We start from the raw sequence: 26,263 nt of genomic DNA on the forward strand, positions 1-26,263 counted from the left end.
TTACACTTCGATCATACATCAACTAATTTAGTGAAACTACTAATACTGAAACCCAGCTCAATCGCCTATAACAAGGAAAATGCTGAAATAAATTTTAATTTTGTTTTGGATAATGCTTTAATGGATATACCTAATGTTAACACTGATATCGATACTTCAAAATCGCTGAAGTTAAACGAAAAAGAAAATGATAATGCAAGTACTAGTCCATCACGAATTACAGATAAGAAAATAAAAAAAAAAGATCGAAAAGCACAAGCTCTTGTGCAAATGAGAAACATACTGTTGATTTGGAGAAAAGGGTAAAACAATGTGAAGCGGATAAGTATGAGATGGAACAAAAGTATAAAGAGCAGATAGCAGGTCTTGAAAGCGAATTACAACTATTGTTTGATTTCAATATTCAGCTGCAACAGAAAATATTAGAAAAATTAGATGAATCAGGTAAAATGCATTACAATTTTTTTTTTACGTCTGCTTTTGTTGCTATATAAACTGTAATTTAAAAATATCTTACAGCCAGCAATATGAGCTACTTTGACAAAGTTTCCGGAAGTCAAGCAGCCATTGGATTTATTCGAAAAAGCACGAATAAAGTAATAATAGAAATACTTACTAATTTTTTACGTACATTAAATAAATTTTTTACGATTTATTAAATTATGTCTAGATCCATTGTGGTAATGGTATTTTCGTACCAAAGATCCATTACGATAATGCTATCAACAATGCGACGGGAAAAAAATCAGAAAGCTCTATGTTCGTCAAGTTGATAGTAGTCAGTATTATTGGTATAGAAGAATTAAAAAGGTGTAGTATAAGTGAAAAAGGATGTCGGCGCACGAAAACACAAGCGAAGCCACAGTTGGACAGTACTCGGTTAAAGGCTGTCAAAGGTAAGTCCTATGACCAAATTTAATACAATGTTATTGATAGTGCAAATATATGATTATAAATAATAATGGATCTTTCAGATATTTTCTCGTTTTACCTCAAAATAGAAAAAAATGGATGTTGTACAGATCCATAAAGAAATAGTTAACTTTGGAAAGTACATCTCTGAAAAAATGTAGGATTTGAGTCGACCACCCAAGGTATCGCCCAAGACATCTCAAGGAAAAGCAACAAAAAAAAATAGCAGTGTAAAGTGTGATGTGGAAAAAGCAACTAAGAATGTAATCAATAAGAATAATGAAAATGAATCTAGTTCTAGTGATGAAGATGAGGTTGATGCTGAAAACAGTTCTGTTTCCGAATCAGGTAGTAGTAGTGAAGAGTCCGGTGATGTTAAAAATTAAGGATTTTTAAATTGTTATGGACCGTAGCTTAATCCATGTATGATCTTATTATGAAGAGTGTTGAGTGTTATCTCATTATTTCTTAAGTATGATTATCAAATTTTTTACTAGGCAATAATGTTTAGTTATTTTAGGCATGTAATTATTATTATTTTTTATTTTTTTTTGTAGTGACAATGCCTACAGGCCAGTATGTACTTTAAATATTCTATTCGAAAAAATAATATTCAAATTGTTGACTGATTATGTAATTTATTACGGCGTCGTTGCATACTTCTCATGTCTCAATTTAGTATTAATACATTGAACAAGTATTTATAGTCGAGACTGATATTAAGTTTATAGCACAAGTATTACACTAACGAAAATAATTTTCTTGTATTAATTATATTTCTCGTTAGTATAATGCACGTACTTGCAATGTGTATGAAGTAAAAGTTGAAAACACAAATTTAAAGTACTAGAAAAATGAGGAAAATGATCAGCTGTACGCTTACTTCGTTGAATTCGTTGCGTTTTGTACGACATTAAAATGGACCTAGTCATCCATTAATGATTTAAAATCAAAACTTATTCATATTCATCAAAAAAAATTATAAGTAACAAACGCTTATTTTTGTTGAATAGTTACATTTCTATTCAAAAACTAATAATACACGTTAGTAATAATTTATAAAAGATTAAATAGTAGTATTGAAGAGTGTTCTTTTTTTTTTAATTGAGTGATGATATAAAAAAGAAAAACTGCACAATTTTTTTATAATTCAGTTTATCTCTCTTTTTGAGGACAGTTGTAAAGAAAATTAAAATTAACGTAAAAGAAAAAACCGGTTCCTTATTAATTTTATTTCAAATTTCTTTTAAGTCCTGAAACCTTGTTTGTATAGGTAAAAAGTATAACATTTTTACGTAAGTTTAAGGGGGTGGGGGCAAATGGAGAAAACCGTTCAGAAAGCAATGGAAAATCGTATCCTTCAATTACCTTCTTCAAACATCACTTTACGGCTTAAATTTAAAAAATACGTATTAAAAATATTGTAACTACCATTTTATTTTTATTTGTAATATATAAGTCACAAAAGTATAAACAGTCAAATCATCGTACTAACAAGTATATAATCTATAACTAAGGTTCAATTTTCTACACATGATATTTTATCAAAAAATTCAGTATGTTGAAATATTATATGTTACTTAATAACATTAAGCTTAACGATGACTATTAGGCACATAAAACCTGATAAGACAAATTGTTAATTATTTCAACTACTAAAAAATCTATAAAACACGACCAACAAATTACTTTAATCAAGAAAATTACAAAGAATTTTAGCAGACTAAAAAAATCTTGTATAGTCTGTTAAAAAATGTATAAGGTTCTGATTTTACACTCACGACAATTACGACCACTACTATATAAAGTTTTGGTGCAAAGGCACACATTTGACCCTATAAGATTTTTTGTATCATGTTTCACCGAAGCCATCTAACAGTAAGAATTTCACCATATAATTTAACTAGAAGCCCCCCGTCTAGGCTTCACTCGAGACTTACTTAATAAAACACCATAGTGTGTTGACATGTAATGTGAAACATTATCAGTTAAAAATTTTACGCATATTCCTGATACATCTTAGAACAAAAATCTTCTTATTAAAAACATGTTTTTTCGGAATCCATATAGTTTATTTGGTCAAATAATAAGGTGTAAGAATTTAAAAAAATAATTATGCTGAAAAGTACCGTACGTTCTTTATGCCATATAATAATCGGTGGCCATAAGGAGCCGTTGATTTACAGTTTCTCCCGTATAATTTACAAAAAGGGCTATTTTTTAAAGCTGCTGAGATTTTAAGCCCCCAAAAAATTTATATTAAAAAAAATTTTTTTTTTCTCTTATCTCACAACTTTATTACCGGAGCAACAAAGTCCTGGACCTTAAATCCGAAATTTTTATTGCCACAAAAACATAAATACATTTTCTACTTATTTAAAAATCTGAAGTAGGATCTTTAAAGATTTCAGAGATTGCTGTGAGGGTACAATAAAAAGCTGATCCCTCACGTAATGGACTCTTTATTTGTCGATTTTGACGCTGCTGTTTCAATCTCGATCAATTTTCTGCGTCAATTTCTTGACGTCTTAGTAAAATTTTATTTATTAGATACATTTAAAGTTTTTCTTTCAGTTCACCCTCTTGCGACTTTTGGCATGCTTAAAATTTTTGTGAGCCCTAAAAGCTGTTTTCTCTCAACTTTGTTAAGTTGTAATATATTTGTTGGCAAGGTAGTTTGACGTCCGATGGCCCTAAAAAAGACCGGTGAGCTTCTTAAGTAAACTTTTTCTTGACTGCAGTTAACAGCAATTGTGACTGCCTGGATACCTCAGGGTGATCTTCTCTGACTTGCTGTTGAAGACCCAGACTGATCGGGAGAAAAATGACAAAGTCCGAAGCTTTGGGGCTAGTTGTAGTGCTCTTCCTCAACGTCTCGCGGTATAACGTCTAAGACGTTGGTGTCTAAAGCACCTTTTTTATTTGCAGATTCAGTTGTTTTAATGATCTCAGATTGAGAGATTGGTTAGTGATACTTGTCCAGTGGAGACTGTCCCGTTGGCTTAAGTTTTTTTTCCTTCACAGCTGTTATAGGTCTTCCCAGCGCATACCTTGGAGAGGATCAGTGATTCCTGGTTGAATGCTTAGAGTCAAGAGGGTAGTATAGGGTCGTCGGTCACCGGTTTTCCAGCCTTGCGAAAAACAATTCGGCAGGTGACGTCTGCTAGTGAATTTCTGACTTGGTTGAATAGTGCCCGTCTTAAGTTAATATAGTCTTTTAGTCGATGAATCGCTTCTGGAAATGGTAGTAAAAATGTATTTGTTGGCGAGGTAGTTTACACTTAAGTGGATCCTAAAAAGAACCGATGAAATTGATGGTTAGGTAGGGAACGTAAATACTTGTAATGGCCCTAAAAAGTGCCAGTGGTGAAACTTCTAGGCTATTCTTTATTATTATTCCTGATGATGAAGAGCTTGCTACGGGTTGCTCGATACCTATTCTGGGAGTCTCGATGAACGGAGATTATGATGGAAGGAGGTTCGCGACTGACCAAAGAATATCTCGTCTTCGGGTCGTTCCTCGGATAACCAACCGCTCATCGTTAGACGGGAACATGTGAGTAAGCGCGTTGGGGACGCAACCAAGAAGGTAGCCGTTGTGGCTGCTTGTGCTCCTCAGAACTGTTTTCCCTGGCTCACATTTGTAGCCAAAAATTCTCTAACTGCACCAGGTGGGATGGTGGGACTGCCACATAACTCTGAAGAGTTCGTGCAGATTGTGCTCTGGCTAGATATGTCTCCAGGCATTATGCCAGAGACGTCATCAGTTGGAATTGATTTTTTTTATTTATCGCCCTCGTCGAGATTCAGGGTGAATGGACACCTAGGTCCCTTCCCCCTTAGAGAAGAGTATTGTCCGTAACCGGGATACCCAGCCTCAAGACTATCGTCAGCATTTTCAATATGGCTTGTTGAACTGCCAAAGCTCGACTACATCACTATCGAGACGCTCCAGCGTATTATAACTACACTTATTTAATTATGTTGCAGGTAGCCTCGATTTTGTGTCGACGCCACCTAGCGGATTTTACTGAACTAAAGTGAAAAGCTGGCGTATTTTTGCAAAACTTTAAGCTTATTTATTGCTATTGTTATTAAATTTTTTAAGGTAAAAACTATACTAAAACCATCTAGGAAGTATCATGAATCAGTGTTCGAAATTTCAGCAAAATCGGTTCAGTAGTCTTCGTGGTTAGCGATTACAACGGTTTTAGCGACTTTGCTTTATATATTAGTAAGATTTATAAATATTTCCTGGTACTAGATGACATAAAACTTAACGTGTAATATTAACCTTATATAAACTAATAAGATAACATATTGATTGTATTTGACTGATTAAAAATCCATAAAACACGATCCACAGATTACTTATATCAGGAAAATGACAAAGAATTTTAGCAGACTGGAAGTACTTTATATGGTTCGTTAAAGAATTTCTAAGGTTTTAATGTTACACTTATAGAGTTGTAGACCACTACTGTATCAAGTTTTGGTGCAAAGGCACACATTTACCCCTATAAGATTTTTTTAAATCATATTTTACCAGAGTCATACAACAGGGAGGACATTATATTGACAAAGTTGGTAGAAGTAGGAATTGTAGGGTATGTAAAATCCGTACAATGGGGTGTACTTGCAATATAATACTATGGTACTATATGTATCACGAGTTTCATACAAAAAGTGAAATGTGCAATAAAATATCACTTGACACATTTTACATTTGTACTAAGTTGAAAATTTATAAGAGTAAAATTGATAGCCACTGTATAAAACTTAAAGCAATTGTAAATAGTATATTACGCATCTAGTGAGTGAGGTTAAGAATGGATGAATAAATAAACGGATAACGTGACATCTAGGAAACTTCTAATTCTCCGAACGCCGAAAGTTTGTTTCATCTGACCCGATTTTGAGCTAGAAGAAGCCTCATATCAGTCCTGCCATATGAACGCAGAACCCACTGTGCGATACTAGACGGTCCCCAGACTGTAGCTTATATACTTACTATACTAACCAGATACTAATTTTGTAACGCACTGACCACAGATTACAGTGATTACTGACACTTCTATACGCACACACACTAATAGACAGTTGCATGCATGTATTGTCCTATATTAAATTTTTTTTTTTTTATACATTATAGTGTCATATGTCCGGGTACACAAAGGTCTACTACTTAGAGCACTAGACACTTTAGAAAGGATTCTTCACGAGTAGCAATGCGTAGTAAAAAAGCACATGTGAAAATTTACAGAGGTTGTACTTGCTCGAAAAGTTGTACTGACCGGGAATCTAACCGCGGTCTCCTGCGTGTGCCGACCCACATCCTAGCCGACTGAGCAACCGCTATATATTATTAAGTTGTACGAATGTCAGCGATAGCTAAGCCCCCGATCTGCCGATTGCCATCCTTCTATTATAATAATTATTTCTCAACTCATTTTATTTTTGAGGTACTACCACGGTGCATTAGCTTTTGAAAGAAATTACAATGAAATTGTGGAAGCCATTGCAACAATACTAAAGTATAGTATTGTAATATAGAGATTGAATAATAACTTATAGTATAATGTAAACAACAACTAAAATAACAGATATTTTAAAAATGATGTCGCTTTTGAAATCACCTAAAAAAATTTTCTTTCGTTAACTGATAATTTCTTCCTATATTATATTGTTATAAGGATTTTAATAATAGCTAAGTAGAAAACAAATTTCAATTACAAAAGGGCAAGCAAAGAATATTGATTAACTTATGTATTAAAAAAAAATTATGTAACCACTTGTAAACACAATTGTTTCTATTTAAATAATGAAAAAAATGGTACATGTAACAATCAAATAAAAAAAAATTTGTATCTCTCCAATTTTATAAAATGTAAATATGAACTTGTTCAGTTGTTTTTGGATTTAAAGATTAGCAATAACTGTTTGATAATATTTAAACATTTGTTAATAAATATTTTATCTTTTATTTTCTGTAAAATGATTTTTAATAATAAAAACATACATTTTAGAGCTTCACATTATTTTATTTAACAAACATGACAAAGAAAACGTAAGACTTGTATGAAAAATTTTTCTTACTTATAATATGGGGTAAGAGAGCAGAGTGGGCAGAGGGACTATGCTAGGACATAGTCAATTCTATATGTATAAACATAAATTAAGTTGAAAAAGACTCCAACAAACATATTCCTAAAAAAATGTAGCAAAGAAAATAACTATATACCATGGTCTGGGGATCGGTGAGCGGAGCGAGCTGGGGGGTAAAGCTTTTTTATTTTTAAGTTCAAATAATCTATACATGCATATAAATATAAATTATTTAAGCTTTATTTATGTTCAACATATCTTAATCATACGCATCTTATTACAATGTTACAGTAGTAAATATTCATGTGTTCATCTCTGCATGTGTGTGATTGTCCGTTTGCTTGGACTGTCGTCTGCTACGTTATGAGTTTGTGATTATGTCTATAAATGCATTGTACACTTATGTATAAACACACTCATAAAATTCACACGGATATATGAATACATCCATGAATGAGGAAGGTGGGTCCTGGTGGCCTCTCGATTAAGCTTAACACCATACATTCCTTATCGAGGAAAATATAGTAGGTAAACATATAACATGTTTACTGGGCTGATAAGTTATTTGAGAGAATACGATTCGTTGCCACTGTATATAAAACTTGAAGCAATGTTGAAAAAGAAATAAATAAAGGCAATAAATTTATGTGACCTTTTATTTTTGTTAAAAGGTAGATTTTATGGAGATTAGTGATACTGTAGCACCAGTGTCAAAAATTCAGGATAATTAGGGCTAACACTAGCTCGGAACCCATGTGTTTAAGCTATTTGGCGCTAGTGTCGGGCAATTACACGTATATTTTGAATGGGACTTGGACTCGAAGTTCAAGTTTTTGCCGCAATATGCACAAAGCGAATACAATATAAGTCAACAAATGTGGTATTCTCCTTGGAACAACTTAAAAAGTTTCTTTGTCTAGTTAAAAATAGTTATAACCATACATTATACGAAACGCTATTGCTCCAATAAATTTAAACTCTTTGTAGACAATATTCGTGCAGAAAATTTAATTACACATGCCTATGATTTGTATGGGAATGGCGACCTAGGAAACTGATCTCAAATGGTGCAACCGGTACTTAGGGCTCTAGCCAATGAGATATGAGAACGGTTTATGCAGTGCAGTGCAGAGTGCAGACGACAACCATTACATATATATGTATACTTTCGTGGATAAATCGTTCTCACATCTCATTGGCTAGAGTCATAAGTACCTGTTGCGCCATCTGAGATTAGTTTGGTAGGTCATCAGCGTTGGCCATGATGATCAAAAGTTTGATGCCTAACGCAACCTTAAGGCCGTATGTTAGTGTCGTCGGTGAAGCCCATCAGAGCTCAGTGTAACTATATATAACTATGTTTATAGATGTAAGTTCACGATTTGATCGGTGGTGGCACTGAGCTCTACTGGGCTTCACCGACGATACTAATTTACGGCCTGAAGGTTGCGTTAGGCATCAAACTTTCGACTATCGTGGCCAACGCTGTAGGTCATCATACTCATTACACGGCTGCACTCATATTGTGTAGAGAAAAGTTTTGTGTAGACTTACTATGTGTATTAAACTGCAGAACTTACCTTGTGTAGCAAATATCTGTGTAAGAAAATGTTGTTCGAACTTACGCTGTGTATTAAATCGCTGCACTTACCTTGTGTAGTAAAATTTTGTGTAGAACAGTATTGTGTATACTTATGATGTGTTTTAAATTGCTTCACTTTACGTGTGCACAAAATTTTTGTGTACTACAATTTATGTGTGAGATTATTATTGAGATAAATAATATTACATACAAAATACTTGCGCAGGGTATTTTTGTGCAAAATTTTTTTACGTTGAAAAATGTCATTGTGTAGAATTAATCTGTGTAAGGTATATTGAGCCTCAAACTTTTGCTGTGATTGTAAAATTAATAAAATTATTAACAGAGATTTGTGTCTGAGAAAAAAGTCTTATTAGTGGTTTGTGGAATACGAAATTTTCTCTTCATTTTAAAAATTGGCTACGGTAAACGTATAATTAAATGTATTAACTAGTTAAGCCCCATACAGTGACCTACATTTTTTAGGATTAAGTAAGAACTTGCGCTAAATGTTGTAAAAGGTTGAAGTACAATTCAGAGAGAAATCTAATGATTGGTTTGAAGTAGCTTTAGCTGCATGAATATTGTATCGTAAACTTGTCACTATAGAAGGAATTCACTACTTAAATTCTGGCACAGAACTTATTATAAAAAAAAATTTTGAACATTGTTCATTGGTTTTTTTTTTGTTTAGTTTGTAGCTGTAGATAACGTAGAACTTTTATTTCAGTTAATTACTTTTTTAGGAGTCAAGAAATTAAAAACTCAAATGTAAGTATGTTTACGGACTTTTGTTTATAAGCTTTATAGCTAAGAAGGTTGTGCACATGATCAAATGTGTATACGTAAAAGTGCGCATAAGAGAACGGACGCATCATATCAGGAAATACCAGTTAAAAAAAAAAAAAAAAAAAAAACCATACTATTTAGTACCATGCACTTATGTACTAAGATAATACTGTTTTGTCACACGATGTAATACGGAACTGTAGGTTAAGTTTTAATTTAGTTTATAAAGGTACAAAATGTAACTTCAACACAAGACAGTATACAGTTGTACATTGTATAGTAAGTAATCCGAAAAAAGGTGTGTTCCACGTATCTGGGGCATTGTTAGCCTGTTTATGTCCCTACACAATTTTACTTAGGTACCTCGTAAGACTTGGTGAAGGCAGTTTTAATCCAACTCTATTAGTACCTAGTCTTGAAGGGCACCACTTTACATAGTATACAGTAAAAATAAGTGAAAAATCAGAGTCTGCAATTTAAGCGTATTTTCGATAGCACATTAGTGTTATGTACTTGTATTTATATCATTTTTTTTCGACAGCATTTTTATGTACAAATATAAAGAGGTATTTTTTAATAAATACTTAGTTTTAAAAAGTAAAAGCTTCTTCTATCTTGAAAGTAACATTTACTGGCTAACTCTAAGAAAAAAATGGCTATTTGAACATGTGACAGTTGGTGCAGTTCAGATCTTACGCCTAATAAGAGTTAAGCTGTACTGGGACCTTGTCAACAAAATGTATGTCAATCATAATCACAGGGATGTTACTATAAATAAAAACAAGAAAGCAGAAATACCATTACATGGTGGATATTTGTTATTAAGAAGTTCTAGCAATCAAAAAGGTTATTTGGTCTTGTAGCTGAAGTTTATACAAGGAGAATAAGAATCTTTATGACTCACGCAGTAAGAGGTAAGCTATACGGGCTTTCGTAAAAAATTTTACAAAATTGTAGTTATAGAAAATGGTTTTTAGGGCTAAGCACTTTATGGCATTATCTTAATTTTTTTTTTCTTACATTTTTTAGCCATATATAACGTTCATATTTTTTTTTCATTTATCAAGGTCTAAAAATTTTCAAAAATTTGTTTTAATTTGTTCTATCCGCAGTGCACAACATCAAAGTTATTTTTTATCTCAAAGGTTTAAACTCACATTTGAAACGGAGCATCATTTATAATATAATCCAAGCGTTCTTTCTACTCGTGTAATTTGTACTTAGTTCAACTAACATCAAAGCTTAACTCTAAGAAACTTAAAGATTGAATTAATACTATTATTAGTATACTGTTTGAATTTGGTTGAAGACCTTTTTCATAACGGCTTTATTTTATTGTTAAAAAAAAAGATGCCTTTGAACTCGAATAGCAAAGTACGAGCTACATTATGTACAACTGGAGTTATATTTTTTCTTAGATGATCTTTCTGCTAACGCATAGTCACTTACTTTCCAAAAATTTATTAACCTTAGTACACCGTACGCTTGATAGATTTTACCAAGCCAAGTGCATCAATACATTCAGATTATTGGGCTCGTAAGTAATTAGTTTGTATACGAAGAAAGTCACATGTCCGTACACAGTGCCTTTTAATCTGATGATATTGGAGCCATATCTTACCTTGCACACCATTAGTACTGCTCTTCTACACCATTACCAGTCTTTGTTGGTTTAATTCACCTGCATTTTACAGAAACCTTTCTTCAGACACTCATCTTCCTAAGGTTGATGATAAAGTTTTATTTAGAGACAATCTTAGAATTTAAAAAGCCTGCTTTACACTCAAATTGGCATTTAGTCGCTTGCTTTTTGACTTTTTCTACAGTAAGTACAGCAGTTCGGGAAAGAAGAGCAAGAAACGAAGGAGTTAAAATTAATAGTGACGATAATAATAAAGAAAAACTTTGTTGTATGAAAAGTGTTTTACTCACCAGTGACACTAACTCAGATAAACCAATGTTTATACAAGTATGTGTTGAGAAAAAGTGACTTATATGGACAGTTATGTTAGTGAGCACGTAATTATGAGGATAAGATGAAGTAATTCAGACGTCTGCATAACTTCACTATTTATTAAGCATGCATTTTGATAGAAAGTAATATTTGTTATATTCCACCTACACGCCCAGGCACACAGACACATACACACATACACACACCCATATCTTTTCATGCGAGTATGTAAAGAGATTTAGTTTAAGATGAAAATATATAATAAAAGTCTTTAGTATCTACAGAGGGACATTTTATTTGCAATTAAATCTGGAGTGTGAATAATGGGACGTTCTATGAATTGTCTACAAGTTTTTTTGTAGAGCATTGTTGTAAAATAGTAATGAAATACATGTACCGTTATGAAAATGAGAGTTTGTAAAAGCGTTTTCTTATTATATTTTACGCGCAAAAATTATTCTAGTTCAAACTAACCCTTTTTATTAAGTAATTAAAAACAACGTCCAATGGTGGTACTGTCAAATTTTGAATTTATTAAAAAACAAAACGACGTTTCGGCCGTTTGGACAACGTCCCGGCCCTCATCAGGTACAAAAATCTCTGACTCTTACGAAAGGGATGTAAAATCGTAATCATTACGATTTTACATCCCTTTCGTAAGAGTCAGAGATTTTTGTACCTGATGAGGGCCAGGACGTTGTCCAAACGGCCGAAACGTCGTTTTGTTTTTTAATAAATTCAAAATTTGACAGTACCACCATTGGACGTTGTTTTTAATTATTTACCAACTGTCATTGGACGTTTTATTTGAACCTTTTTATTAAGGACTGTTACAAGATTTCCATACTTTCTTTGAGAATTATGAAATTTTAATTTTATTTTCTAATCCAGGAGTATTAGTCAATTTGAACAAATATGTCATAAAAGATTATAAGATCCACTTACTTGCCACTTTTATTGTATATAACTTATGATCGAGTGAGTTTGGATAAAATAAAGGCCAGTAATAAAAAAGTAGCCTTGTTGCTGACGCTCTTGCAGACTTAGTACCATAAGCAATAACACAAAGCAAATCTCTTATTACTTCAGTCTTCATTGCCATAAGACATTCCAGTAACTGACAATGTTGAGCTGTAACAATTAAAATTACTTCTTGTTATGTTTTTTCTATGCAATCAAATGTAACACTAAAAACGTACGTTTATAAAAAGATATTTCATGTCAAAAGAAACAGTTTTAACTATGAATGTATAACAGAAGCTCCAATCATCTAAAACTTGCTTAATTTTCTAAAATTTACTGTAGAATGAGAACAAATTTGGTCGCTTGAGCAGGACTATTTTAATTGTCCTGTTCAAGTAACCAACTTGTTGTCATTCTATACTAAATTTTAAGTAACTTTAACACGCAAAATGAATTTTATCGTAAGTTTGAAAAGCATTTACCTCTGGGACTTAATGTGTAACCTTATAACTCAAAACTGTTACGCTGAAATATATCTTATCTCAGTGACTAAACGAGCACATAAGAGAAAATATTCAAAACATGTCCTTACCATTTTTTATTGAGGTATACATAAGTCTCATGTGCTGGATTCTTCTACGTATACTTTCTCTGTTTTTTTCTTAAAGATCCAAATCAATATTTTGGCTTGATTCTTTTTTCTACGTAGGTGTACCAACTCGTTTCTTTAGGATAATTTTATATTAAAGGCATTTTATATGCTCTACTGTAATAAATTACCATACGAATCGATCTCTTTTTTAGGCTCTGAACATACTTTTGAACACATTTTTACTCAAAATACATCTTTTGTCATTTCCAACAGATGGTGGTCTAGTCTTACTTTAGTAAAAATGGAGAAAAAGCAAAAGCATTTCTTAAATAAACAATTAACTAAAAATTTTTAATGATAATGTATCTACTAATTAAAATACACAGCAGATACACTACATTTTAACCGGGCAACGGCTAAAACGTCTGCAAGTACACCTCTAAGTAAATTGTTTTTCCCGACTTCCTTTATCTTAAAGTGATAAGTCCTGAATTTTCTGGAAATTAGTGAAGACGTCTGTCCACTTTAAATTAATATAGTGATGCATACAAATAAACATAGAATGGTCTTGTTTATTTAAGGTCATTTAATAAAAATTTTGATTCGCTTCCACCAATAAAGTAAAGCGTATGCATACTTTCTCTAGTTGAGCCGTTTAATTTGATAATTATACCGTAATACATATGAAAAGTAAGCACTGTAAGCTGCAAACTAACACTTCTATGAGACTTGTACATCCAAGCATTCTTTCTTCGTCAAAATATTACTAGTATACCATCAGCAGCAGCACACATGTACCTATCAACACCTTTGACAAAGAGGCTCACATCACAAACTTTTATTTAGTCTTTGTATAGTAGGCTAACACTGGTACGTAGAGTCAAAACAAAACTGTGCATATAATTACTTTGCTTAGCTTAACTGTGGAAGCATATGTACGTTTTAAAAAAATCCTTACAACTTGACCAGTTTAAGCAAACACAGCGTTCTTCTCACCAGAAGACTACCCCCATTTTTTAATACGCAAAACTTCCAACTCATTAAAAGGGAGAATATTTAATTCTGATACTTTAGAATTCAGCATAAGAATTACCTACATTCTTTTTTTATTAATATTGCACACCCATTGAAATTTATTATTTTAACATTCTAGACTAAAACAAAGACAACGTTTATGTTTTTATAAGGCCAAAACGATACACAATAAAAATATAGCAGATTATTCTTTCGAACAATATTGTTCAATCCGATGATTAAATTTTATCTTTATTTCGTACATGTTATTTTAGTCTAAATCAAGAACACACTTGAACTTTACACGATAATCCTCTTTACAAAAATAATCTACATGAAGAATGACTATCAATAGAATTCCCTACGAAAAATTTTAAACGAAATTCTATACACAATTAAGCTACTTGCATGAAAAGCTTTTACACATTCACCTTGCCACAATAAATCCTTACATATGATCATAACTTTAAATTTTAGACTTTCGCAGCAGCAGCCACTGTCATAAGTAGTCATAAGTAAGTATATTTATTCAAAAGTAAAAAAGATCAGTATGTCTGTCTTTGTCATTTTATTACCTTGTTACAGCATGCACCCCATTTCTTTTATACGCTGTTTCTGAAGTATATTACTTCATTCATAGTAAGAAGCCTCTTCTAGCAAGAACAGTATTTTAAAAGTATGTGACTGCTTCAGCTTCGGTATAAGTTAACTATCCCTACACTTTTTTAACGGAAACTTAATAACAAGAGAAATATTAGGTTCGTTCAACATTTAGTGAATAAAATATACTTGTACATAGATTCTTAACTATGTTGATCTTTACATTTACTGCATAAGTAGGTAAACCATGGCGGTTCTGGCACCCCCCCAGCTCCCCCCCTGAGGTAGTGGTGAGGGAAGAGGCTCTAGCTATAGCTGTGGGTGGAGAAGAGGTGGTGTAGGAGAGGCGGTGGTGGGGGCTGATCGGGCGGTAGAGCAGAGGCGGTGGTGGGGGCTAATCGGGCGGTGGGAGGAGGGGCACGGGCGGTAGGGGCGGTGGGTGGTGCGGACTACTCGGATGGTAACGTCAGGGGAAGGGGGCCTCTTCCGAATGCTGTGATGTCGGATGATTTTGACAGCTCCCTTCCTTTCCGACCGCGAATCAAGCTCCGACGTCATCAGGATGGGTCCGAAAGGTGTAGGTGTGACAAGCCCAACGTACAGCGCGAGAGGAAGATGATCAAGCATGAACGTGTATCAGTGGATGTAGCGGATCGCGTATCCCGTTCAGCTGCGACCAACGTTGGCTTACTCAATGCAGTACCTTGCCAAGTTAATGGAGCTATTATTTCTTATCTATACGGATGTGTTAGCCGTGGCCGATGACTTCTCGCTTATTATTTATAGGCGTATAATGTTCCAGTGTAATATTTTTTTCTTAGCAAGAGCAGGTGCAACGAGTCATACTAGGATACACGTATGCGTAAGCCGTGGCCGATAACTCTTCGCTTCTTATTTAGGCGTATAATGTACCAGCATCATATTTTTTTCTCAAGAGCGGGCGTATCGAGTGATGCGTGTTGCCAGAGAACATGTATACCATTTCATAACCGAAAGCGTATCCCAATATTGTTTGGCTAACTCCTCTTCACCGCAGTACCTCGCCAACGAATAGAGTCAGTTAATACGATAAAGTAATTTTAATCGGCGCAGTAATAAGGAGGCGTGAATGAAAAAAATCGACATAGATTCATGAAGAACTACTTTATTGCAAAAGTATTGTGTATCAGGTGTACATTGATTAAAAATATCCTTTTGTCGTTGCTGCTCTTTTAAAATCCATTTTTTTTAAAGCTGTAGCATTCTTCACAGCACAATGAGCTGAATTAAATTGGTGATTCATGCATTCGATATCATCCATACTCAATTGTAGCAAGAGTGTTGCTGCCCTGTTGGCTGCGTCTATTTTGACAAAGTCAACTAATTTGTTACTTAAAATTTAGGAAGGATCGTGGCACAAAAAACTACTCAATTTACAAATGATTAATTAAAATCCTCCTAAAAAAAAGACAATTTTGCTGAATTTATCAGAACGGAGGATGGGAATAAACTATAGGTGAAATAAATTAAAAATGCACTGATTATGAGCCAAGAACGAAGATATACTTCGTGGCTCAAGGGAAAAACTCCGAAGAGAAAAACCCAAGAGAAGAAAAATTAATGAAAAATACAAACGAGTGAGGTTGAACAATAAATTTAAGATAAACTTCCTGCAATCAAGAGTGTGTACTTGTGCATTGCGTGTAGAAAACGTATACGTGCGCGTCCGCACGTGTCTCAAAAAACGTCTCACGGTCCATGAAGCGGATTTTCGCCGTGCTTTACTCGCAGCACGCCAAGCTTCTCGAAGATGATGCAGATAACAATGATGATAAAAAAGGAAAGCGTGAGAAAAATTAACCCCATAAAGGTGACTCTCAGATACACATGTGCGTGATGATGATGAGGAAAGATGTAGAAACCAGTAGGACGAATATAATACCCAACTATGCCAGATACTCGAGATCGCAGTTGACAACTGTAGACCGCTTTGTATAGACAGATAGTTTGGAACTGACCCAAATCACCCACCCAAAGTTGTCGCAAGACCCCCCTTCCCTTTTTAATTCTCCTACCCGCTGCAGTCGTCAGGACCCATCAATATCTTACACCTTATGTGAAAAGCCGGGAAAAGAGAGAGAGAGAGAATGATGTAAGCAATTAAGAGAGGGGGAGAGACCTATGACCCGAGGACACTTAATGGGAGCAAAGGAGATGGAGATGTAGGTGCATGATAGAGAAGGAGAGAAATGTTTAGCTAATGAGAGTATAGAGAGAGACTTAATGAGTTGGCGCAAGAGCGATTAATTGTACCGACTGACACAAAAGGAGAAAAAGGATGAAGGTAAGAAAGAAATTGACCGGCGCTTGCATATGTGAATATGTGATGAATTTTGTGTGAACTCGGTGTGTTGCCACCTTTGGCGTGCTGCGAGGTTGATCCTCCATCGCTCACAAGGCGGTCTACAAATTTCTTGTCATTTCGACTAAACATGCTCCCCCCGTTGCGAGAGAAGGTGAGCAAATCGAAAACATCATATGTGTAGCGTATTCAAAAAAGTGCTTACTGTGCGAATCGTACGATGGTGTAAGAGTGTAGTGGTGTGTAAGTGTGTTTACAATTCGAGCGATGTTTACACAAATCGGTTTAATATAAGACAGACAACACGATCGAAAATTTAGTCTTCTTCTTGTGACGATGAAATCGGAAGTGGACACAACGATGTGACGTTGCGTTTGAAGCTCCCTTGCTCAGTTTTAACGGTAACGACTCGTACGATGCCATCAGCGCCCGTGTGGATCTCGATGACAACCCCCAGCCGCCATCGCATGCAGGGTTGATTTCTATCGATGAGATGGACGACGGAATCGATACTAATCTCATGATTGGACTTGCTCCACTTTTGTCGACGTTGAAGTTCGTGCAAATATTCCAGGTGCCATCGCTTCCAAAAATCTTGTCGTGCTCTCGTGATGAAACGCCATGCTGACAATCGGTTACCTGGAGCACAAGTAAGGTCAGCTTCCAGAAAAAATTCAACGGTCTTCCGATTAATAAATGTGCCGGCGTGATGGCCGCTATATCATTAGGATTATTCGATATACTATAAAGTGGTCTAGAATTAAGAATGGCTTCGATTTCGATAACGAGGGTATTAAGTACTTTAAAGGTTGAGAGTTGTTCGCTGATCACTCGCTTAAGATGGTGTTTAAACGATTTTACTACCGACTCCCAAATCCCACCAAAGTGTGGTGAAAGCGGCGGATTGAAATGTCAGATGATGTTTCTCTGGACTGTGAAATGATCAGCATCGTCACGAAACTGGTCGGAGTTGAACAGAGCAAACATTTCTTGTAATTCATTACTTGCTCTGACAAAATTCGTGCCGTTGTCCAAAAACACGTGTTTGGGAATGCCGCGTCGGCCGCAAAAAACGCTTAAATGCGCCTAAAAATCCTTCGGTGGTTGAATCGCTCACTATTTCGATATGCACTACTTTCGATGCCATACATACAAACACACAACCATAAACCTTGACGCGATTACGATTCCACAGTTTCTTCTCTTTGATGTACATCGGCCCAAAAAAATCTATTCCTACGTAAGTAAATGCGCCTGACTTAGTAACGCGTGCTGATGGCAAATTTCCCATTTTACTATGAATCGAATTAGAGCGATAACGCACGCAATCTACGCATTTTCGTACGATTTTTCGAACTTGTTGTTTTCCGTCGAACAACCAAAAATGCTGTCTTATAGTGTGTAATGTAGTTTGGATTCCCGCGTGCAAAGTACGATAGTGCGCATCTCGGATTATCAAATCAGATACATGATGGTGCAATGGTAATAAAATTTGATACCTTTGATCGAAGGAAATTTTCGCGTTTTTAAGCGTCCGCCAACTCGTAAAATACCATGCTCATCAACAAATAGATCGAACGCTGCTAACCGAGCACTTTTTACCTTTTTAGATGCAGATATACGTGCAATTTCTTCAGCCAATTGCTCTGCTTCAATTAATTTTAACACCCGACGCTCCGCTTTAAGATTTTCTTCAACGCTGATTAATTTCCCTTTGAACTTATTTGAACGACGCATACCAAGACAATACGCAATCACGTTAACTAACTCGGAATATGAGGAAAATCGCGAAAAAATTTCTACCCCTGAATTTACTAAAAGACACGTTTTGCTCTTAAGACCTGGTAATTCACTCGGTGACGTTAACGCCATTCTCGGCCACTCGCTTTCGAATTTTTTCAACCACTCAGGTTCATTCAGCCACATTCGATTTTTTTTAAACTCGGTAGATAATTGACCTCGGGACAGTGCATCAGCCGGATTATCTTTCGTTCGCACATGCATCCATTCGTGAACGACGTCCAGCGCTTGAATTTTGCTAACTCTGTTTGCTTCGAAAACTTTAAGAGTTTCTGGTGATTTTCTACGCCAATGCAATACGATCGTTGAATCCGACCAGAGTACTACTTTATGAATTTCAAATTCTAGAGATGGACGCATTTCACTGTACAATCTCATGAGGAGCAGGGCACCACATAGTTCCAGTTGCGGGATCGTTTTCGACTTTACCGGAGCTACTCGCGACTTCGCACATACAAGACGCACAACGCAATTTCCATACCGATCTACTGAACGCAAATAAAAACATGCACCATAACCTAATAGACTCGCATCGCAAAATCCATGTAACTCGATTTTCGTAGGCCTATCGATAAGGATTTTCCGGTCTACTGCAAAATTGCGGATGAGAGACAGCTGGTTCGCAAACTCCACCCATCGCGAATACAACTCCTGCGGTACCGATTCGTCCCAATCACACTTTTGTTTCCAATACTCCTGAATAATTAATTTCGCGTACAGAACTACCAGCCCCAATAAACCCGGTGGATCAAAAATCTTTGCAATTTTGGAAAGTATATGGCGCTTCGTGATTTTATTTGAAATTGTAATTTCTTTGACGGTATAAATAAACGTATCCGCTCGCAAATCCCAAGTTACCCCGAGTGTTTTCGAAACTGCTTCCGTCTTAACCGCACAATTACTCTCAAAAATTTTCTGATCTAGCGTATCGAACGCGTATTTATCGTTAGATGCCCATTGGCGAATATTGAATTTTCCGCGCCCCAAGATACCAATAATTTTGTCGCGAAGTATCACAAGTTCTTCGATCGAATTTGCACCTGTTAACAGGTCATCAACGTATAAGTCGCGTTTCAAAATTTTTGCTGCTCGCAGAAAATCACGCCCCTCATCGTCTGCAAACTGGTGAAGCGTTCGTATCGTGAGATAGGGAGCAGAGGTGACTCCGAACGTAACCGTGTTCAGCTCGTATACCGCGATCTCTTTCCCATGATTTCAAAAAATACGCTGATATTGCCTGTCGTCGGGATGCACTAAGACCTGCCGATACATTTTTTTATGTCTGCGGTTAAGACGAATGCATAAGATCGAAATCGCATTAAATGTTCGAAAAGTTTTGGTTGAATGGTGGGGCGTACAAGTAGTTTTTGATTCAACGAGACGCCTCTGTCAGTTTTCGCGGACGCGTCGAATACTACACGCACCTTTTTCGTACTGCTCGACGATTTTACGACCGCATGATGTGGCATGTAGTATCCGTCTGGTGTTTTGTTTCGCAACAACGTTATACGTCCAAGTGCTATGTATTCGTCAAGTACCTTCGTATATTAACGATTGAGTACATCGTCTGCTTGCACTTTCCGACGCATCGCATGAAACCGACGAAGGGCTTGCGCGCGAGAGTTTCCTAAATCCGCTACTTAGTCGTTAAATGGAAGACGCACAATATACCGCCCGGTTCGATCGCGTGCTGTACTTTTTACATAATTCCGTTCGCATAGAGACTCCGGATCTGATACGCCCACTACGTTTTTAAACTCTATGATTTCCCAAAATTTCACTAACTGTTCGGTTAAAGCACTTAAGTTACACGTCACTGCTGATTTTTTGAGGTCGTCATTCGCAATACCGCCCACAATCACCCAACCTAATTGTGTTTTTTGCAACGTTAAATCGCTCCCGTTCGAAAAGCGTATTTGACCGACTGATAGAAGTGATAACGTGGCTCCGGAGCCGATAAGTATATCTACTGGACTTGGAATATGAAAACGGGGATCGGCAAGTTTCAAATTTGGTGGGATCGCTATTGACGACCGTGGAAAAGGCTCATAGGGTACGAAATTGGCTATTTTAGGGATGGTGAGAATAGTTAAAGTTTTCGCAAAATCGCTTGTACGTGACCGGAAATTAATCTCGACCTGATACTTGATACTTAGTAGTCGTTTTTAATGCGTTAATCACGCCCACGGAGATAGAACACGCATTTAACGGAAGTTTTAATTCACGCGCGAATTTTTCGGTTATAAAATGGGCCGTAGTACATGTGTCAAGAAGCGCGGGTGCTTCGACGAAATTACCCTGCGTATTTTTGACTCGAATAACTGCGCTCATCATTAGCTGTGACTGTGCGGCTCGGGTGGTCGTCTCTAGCTCGCCCACTCCAAATCACGCGCTTGGTTTCGCATTCTTCGAGTCGCAATGGAGAGACGTGTGATGCCGCTCGCCGCATGTTTTACAGGATCCTGCTTTACAGTGCTCTGAGTGTACTCCTTCGCAATTTTGGCACAATTTTTTCAGTTGAATAACTTTCCATCGCTCTTTGACGCATAACTTGTTGTATTCCGGGCAAGAGTAGATGCGGTGTGCCTCTCCGCAGCTCGAACATTTACATGCATTCGTATTAGTGACCATCGCAGTCGCCTTACCCGTGCTCTTCGCCCTTTTCGCAGCTGTCTCGAATTCTCGGTCCTCTTGACGCTTCGCCCCCTTTTCCTGATTCACCCGCCTGATTTCGTCCTCCATCGAAGACAAATGGAAAGTTGTCGTGTGGATGAATTTGAAAAACTGGTCAAGCGTTGGAAGAACATTTAAATCCAACGACTAGTCCCATTTGTGTCTGATGGGGATTGGAATGGCCCGCAAGTTTCGGTTTGTGCAAGCAAGAAATTGAGTGCGAACATCCAATTTGAATTTCGAGAATTTTTAGACAAATGAAGATTCGTTGGGAGACGTGATCACGCGTCGTTAATGAGCGGGAACGCGCGCGCACGGGAAAGCTAGGCCTAGTGAAAGAGAATCGATAGTCTGACAATAACAAGGGGGGCGGTAAGACGCGCTTGATCTTGCACGCCAAGGGCTGCGGTCGCGTAATTCTTAAACATCTGGTTGCACGGGATTTTTCAGCATTTTAACATTCTAATTTTATAACAGTTCATACTATTATTTGGGTAGCATTAACTACAATTGATTCGTCAAGGATACTCAATTCGGTTTTTAGTTATTATCGTTATTATCTTAGTATATTTAATTTCCAGTCCAGTTAATTTCACAAATTAGTTTGATCAATTAATTCTTTCCATAGTTTTTTCGTTCACTTCAATACAATATTTAGAAAATTTAACAAAAAGTAAATTTTTTTTAATTTTTTGTAACAAGTTTAACTCTTTTTTTTTTTTTAAATTCATTTTTTTATCAAGTTTTTATTAATTTTTTTGTTTTTTCAAGTTTGTATTTTTTTATCAAGTTTTTATTGTTCTGCTCTAAAAATTAGTTTTACCTTTAACAGGGTTACATCCGTTAAGTAAGGATGGCGCAAAATAGAGCCGTCCTTAAAAAATGTGCCACCCTGAAGAGTCAGCTTACGACGATCGTGAACGCTCTTGAACAAAAAGCGATCGACAAAACCAATGCGATACTGAGACTTGAGCGGTTGAAAACTATTTTCATTACGTATGAAGAGTTGCACTGCGAAGCCTTCGAGGAACTTGCCGAGCCTGATCCGGACGATGAAAATCACATCGCGATCGAGGATATTAGGAACAGATATTATTCACTTGCGGCATGTATCACGTCCATACCAGGTGGGGCCGTAAACAATCCCATAAACGGCATGCAACCTCTCGGCTCGTCAACTTTTTCCGAGAAGCAAAAGCTTCTGAAACTTCCAGTCGCCGAACTCCACAAGTTTGACGGTCAGCACCAAAAATGGATCACGATCAAAAACGCGTTCGGAACCATGGTAGACGCGCGTACGGATATCGATGACCTGGTTAAATTTTTCTATTTACAAAACCCATTACAGGAAAAGGCTTTAAACAAAATTTCAATTTTCGACGCGACCGCAGAAAATTAAAAAAATGCGTGAAAGGTTCTCGTTGATTCATATAATCAGAAAAAGGTTTTTACATCGAAACATTTAGATGCTCTAATGAATATTATCATCAAACCGTTAGAGGTTGCCAACGCACAGGCATTGTCAAGATAAGTCAATAAAACACGTCAGCATCTGAATGTTTTGCATTCGTTAGGCATAAAACCAGATAAATCGATGATCGTGCGTTTTTTTTTGGAGCGGGCCATTCCAATCCCCATCAGACACAAATGGGACTAGTCGTTGGATTTAAATGTTCTTCCAACGCTTGACCAGTTTTTCAAATTCATCCACACGACAACTTTCCAGTTGTCTACGATGAAGGACGAAATCAGGCGGGTAAATCAGAAAAAGGGGGCGAAGCGTCAAGACGACCGAGAATTCGAGACAGCTGCGAAAAGGGCGAAGAGCACGGGTAAGGCGACTGCGATGGTCACTAATACGAATGCATGTAAATGTTCGAGCTGCGGAGAGGCACACCGCATCTACTCTTGCCCGGAATACAACAAGTTATGCGTCAAAGAGCGATGGAAAGTTATTCAACTGAAAAAATTGTGCCAAAATTGCGAAGGAGTACACTCAGAGCACTGTAAAGCAGGATCCTGTAAAACATGCGGCGAGCGGCATCACACGTCTCTCCATTGCGACTCGAAGAATGCGAAACCAAGCGCGTGATTTGGAGTGGGCGAGCTAGAGACGACCACCCGAGCCGCACAGTCACAGCTAATGATGAGCGCAGTTATTCGAGTCAAAAATACGCAGGGTAATTTCGTCGAAGCACCCGCGCTTCTTGACACATGTACTACGGCCCATTTTATAACCGAAAAATTCGCGCGTGAATTAAAACTTCCGTTAAATGCGTGTTCTATCTCCGTGGGCGTGATTAACGCATTAAAAACGACTACTAAGTATCAAGTATCAGGTCGAGATTAATTTCCGGTCACGTACAAGCGATTTTGCGAAAACTTTAACTATTCTCACCATCCCTAAAATAGCCAATTTCGTACCCTATGAGCCTTTTCCACGGTCGTCAATAGCGATCCCACCAAATTTGAAACTTGCCGATCCCCGTTTTCATATTCCAAGTCCAGTAGATATACTTATCGGCTCCGGAGCCACGTTATCACTTCTATCAGTCGGTCAAATACGCTTTTCGAACGGGAGCGATTTAACGTTGCAAAAAACACAATTAGGTTGGGTGATTGTGGGCGGTATTGCGAATGACGACCTCAAAAAATCAGCAGTGACGTGTAACTTAAGTGCTTTAACCGAACAGTTAGTGAAATTTTGGGAAATCATAGAGTTTAAAAACGTAGTGGGCGTATCAGATCCGGAGTCTCTATGCGAACGGAATTATGTAAAAAGTACAGCACGCGATCGAACCGGGCGGTATATTGTGCGTCTTCCATTTAACGACTAAGTAGCGGATTTAGGAAACTCTCGCGCGCAAGCCCTTCGTCGGTTTCATGCGATGCGTCGGAAAGTGCAAGCAGACGATGTACTCAATCGTTAATATACGAAGGTACTTGACGAATACATAGCACTTGGACGTATAACGTTGTTGCGAAACAAAACACCAGACGGATACTACATGCCACATCATGCGGTCGTAAAATCGTCGAGCAGTACGAAAAAGGTGCGTGTAGTATTCGACGCGTCCGCGAAAACTGACAGAGGCGTCTCGTTGAATCAAAAACTACTTGTACGCCCCACCATTCAACCAAAACTTTTCGAACATTTAATGCGATTTCGATCTTATGCATTCGTCTTAACCGCAGACATAAAAAAATGTATCGGCAGGTCTTAGTGCATCCCGACGACAGGCAATATCAGCGTATTTTTTGAAATCATGGGAAAGAGATCGCGGTATACGAGCTGAACACGGTTACGTTCGGAGTCACCTCTGCTCCCTATCTCACGATACGAACGCTTCACCAGTTTGCAGACGATGAGGGGCGTGATTTTCTGCGAGCAGCAAAAATTTTGAAACGCGACTTATACGTTGATGACCTGTTAACAGGTGCAAATTCGATCGAAGAACTTGTGATACTTCGCGACAAAATTATTGGTATCTTGGGGCGCGGAAAATTCAATATTCGCCAATGGGCATCTAACGATAAATACGCGTTCGATACGCTAGATCAGAAAATTTTTGAGAGTAATTGTGCGGTTAAGACGGAAGCAGTTTCGAAAACACTCGGGGTAACTTGGGATTTGCGAGCGGATACGTTTATTTATACCGTCAAAGAAATTACAATTTCAAATAAAATCACGAAGCGCCATATACTTTCCAAAATTGCAAAGATTTTTGATCCACCGGGTTTATTGGGGCTGGTAGTTCTGTACGCGAAATTAATTATTCAGGAGTATTGGAAACAAAAGTGTGATTGGGACGAATCGGTACCGCAGGAGTTGTATTCGCGATGGGTGGAGTTTGCGAACCAGCTGTCTCTCATCCGCAATTTTGCAGTAGACCGGAAAATCCTTATCGATAGGCCTACGAAAATCGAGTTACATGGATTTTGCGATGCGAGTCTATTAGGTTATGGTGCATGTTTTTATTTGCGTTCAGTAGATCGGTATGGAAATTGCGTTGTGCGTCTTGTATGTGCGAAGTCGCGAGTAGCTCCGGTAAAGTCGAAAACGATCCCGCAACTGGAACTATGTGGTGCCCTGCTCCTCATGAGATTGTACAGTGAAATGCGTCCATCTCTAGAATTTGAAATTCATAAAGTAGTACTCTGGTCGGATTCAACGATCGTATTGCATTGGCGTAGAAAATCACCAGAAACTCTTAAAGTTTTCGAAGCAAACAGAGTTAGCAAAATTCAAGCGCTGGACGTCGTTCACGAATGGATGCATGTGCGAACGAAAGATAATCCGGCTGATGCACTGTCCCGAGGTCAATTATCTACCGAGTTTAAAAAAAATCGAATGTGGCTGAATGAACCTGAGTGGTTGAAAAAATTCGAAAGCGAGTGGCCGAGAATGGCGTTAACGTCACCGAGTGAATTACCAGGTCTTAAGAGCAAAACGTGTCTTTTAGTAAATTCAGGGGTAGAAATTTTTTCGCGATTTTCCTCATATTCCGAGTTAGTTAACGTGATTGCGTATTGTCTTGGTATGCGTCGTTCAAATAAGTTCAAAGGGAAATTAATCAGCGTTGAAGAAAATCTTAAAGCGGAGCGTCGGGTGTTAAAATTAATTGAAGCAGAGCAATTGGCTGAAGAAATTGCACGTATATCTGCATCTAAAAAGGTAAAAAGTGCTCGGTTAGCAGCGTTCGATCTATTTGTTGATGAGCATGGTATTTTACGAGTTGGCGGACGCTTAAAAACGCGAAAATTTCCTTCGATCAAAGGTATCAAATTTTATTACCATTGCACCATCATGTATCTGATTTGATAATCCGAGATGCGCACTATCGTACTTTGCACGCGGGAATCCAAACTACATTACACACTATAAGACAGCATTTTTGGTTGTTCGACGGAAAACAACAAGTTCGAAAAATCGTACGA

General features: G+C 37.0%; 1 protein-coding gene across 1 annotated transcript in view; it reads right to left on the minus strand.

Annotated features, from left to right (window-relative positions):
* LOC106644845 (uncharacterized) overlaps positions 1–26,263 on the minus strand; it is a 2,208,360-nt gene that overhangs the window by 1,846,934 nt on the left and 335,163 nt on the right. The window contains exon 6 of the mRNA XM_089592443.1: positions 12,288–12,473. Coding sequence (XP_089448569.1) covers positions 12,288–12,473 — 186 coding nt within the window. The remainder of the gene's footprint in view (positions 1–12,287; positions 12,474–26,263) is intronic.

Source organism: Copidosoma floridanum, unplaced genomic scaffold (genome assembly GCF_036245765.1).
Source record: "Copidosoma floridanum isolate Cflo_tuat_1 unplaced genomic scaffold, Cflo_Japanese_pri ptg000017l, whole genome shotgun sequence".
Taxonomy (NCBI): domain Eukaryota; kingdom Metazoa; phylum Arthropoda; class Insecta; order Hymenoptera; family Encyrtidae; genus Copidosoma; species Copidosoma floridanum.